Source organism: Chaetura pelagica, unplaced genomic scaffold (genome assembly GCF_000747805.2).
Source record: "Chaetura pelagica isolate M959 unplaced genomic scaffold, ChaPel_1.0 scaffold234, whole genome shotgun sequence".
Lineage (NCBI taxonomy): Eukaryota > Metazoa > Chordata > Aves > Apodiformes > Apodidae > Chaetura > Chaetura pelagica.
Genome location: NW_009952967.1, coordinates 482,561 through 482,879, shown reverse-complemented (window position 1 = coordinate 482,879; position 319 = coordinate 482,561). Strand labels below are relative to the sequence as shown.

General features: G+C 67.4%; 1 protein-coding gene across 1 annotated transcript in view; it reads right to left on the bottom strand.

Annotated features, from left to right (window-relative positions):
• Window positions 1–319, bottom strand: part of LOC104387086 (chloride channel protein ClC-Kb-like) — a 16,878-nt gene that overhangs the window by 13,795 nt on the left and 2,764 nt on the right. The window contains 2 exon segments of the mRNA XM_009995777.1: window positions 67–136; window positions 229–300. Of these exon segments, the coding sequence (XP_009994079.1) occupies window positions 67–136; window positions 229–300 (142 nt within the window).

The window sequence follows — 319 nt, the reverse complement described above, 5'->3', positions numbered from 1 at the left end:
GTCACCCTCAAAGCCCCCCCATGTCTGGTTTCCCCCCCCCAAGGTCTGGTTGTCCCCCCACCTCACCGTAGATGAAGATGGGCATGAAGTACCCGGCGGGCAGGGGCAGGGTGGTGGCCAGGATCAGCATCCAGAACTTGGGGGACAGGGTGGCAGAGCCCAGGCTGAGGGGGGGTCACCCCTATGGGGTGGACACAGGGAACTTGGGGGGGGGGTGCTCATGGCTACCTTCATCGCCAGGAAGAAGGCCAAGGTGCCGAAGATGGTGGCCGAGGGGTGGCACCACTCCTGCCACAGCCCCCCCCGGGGGGCCCCCCCC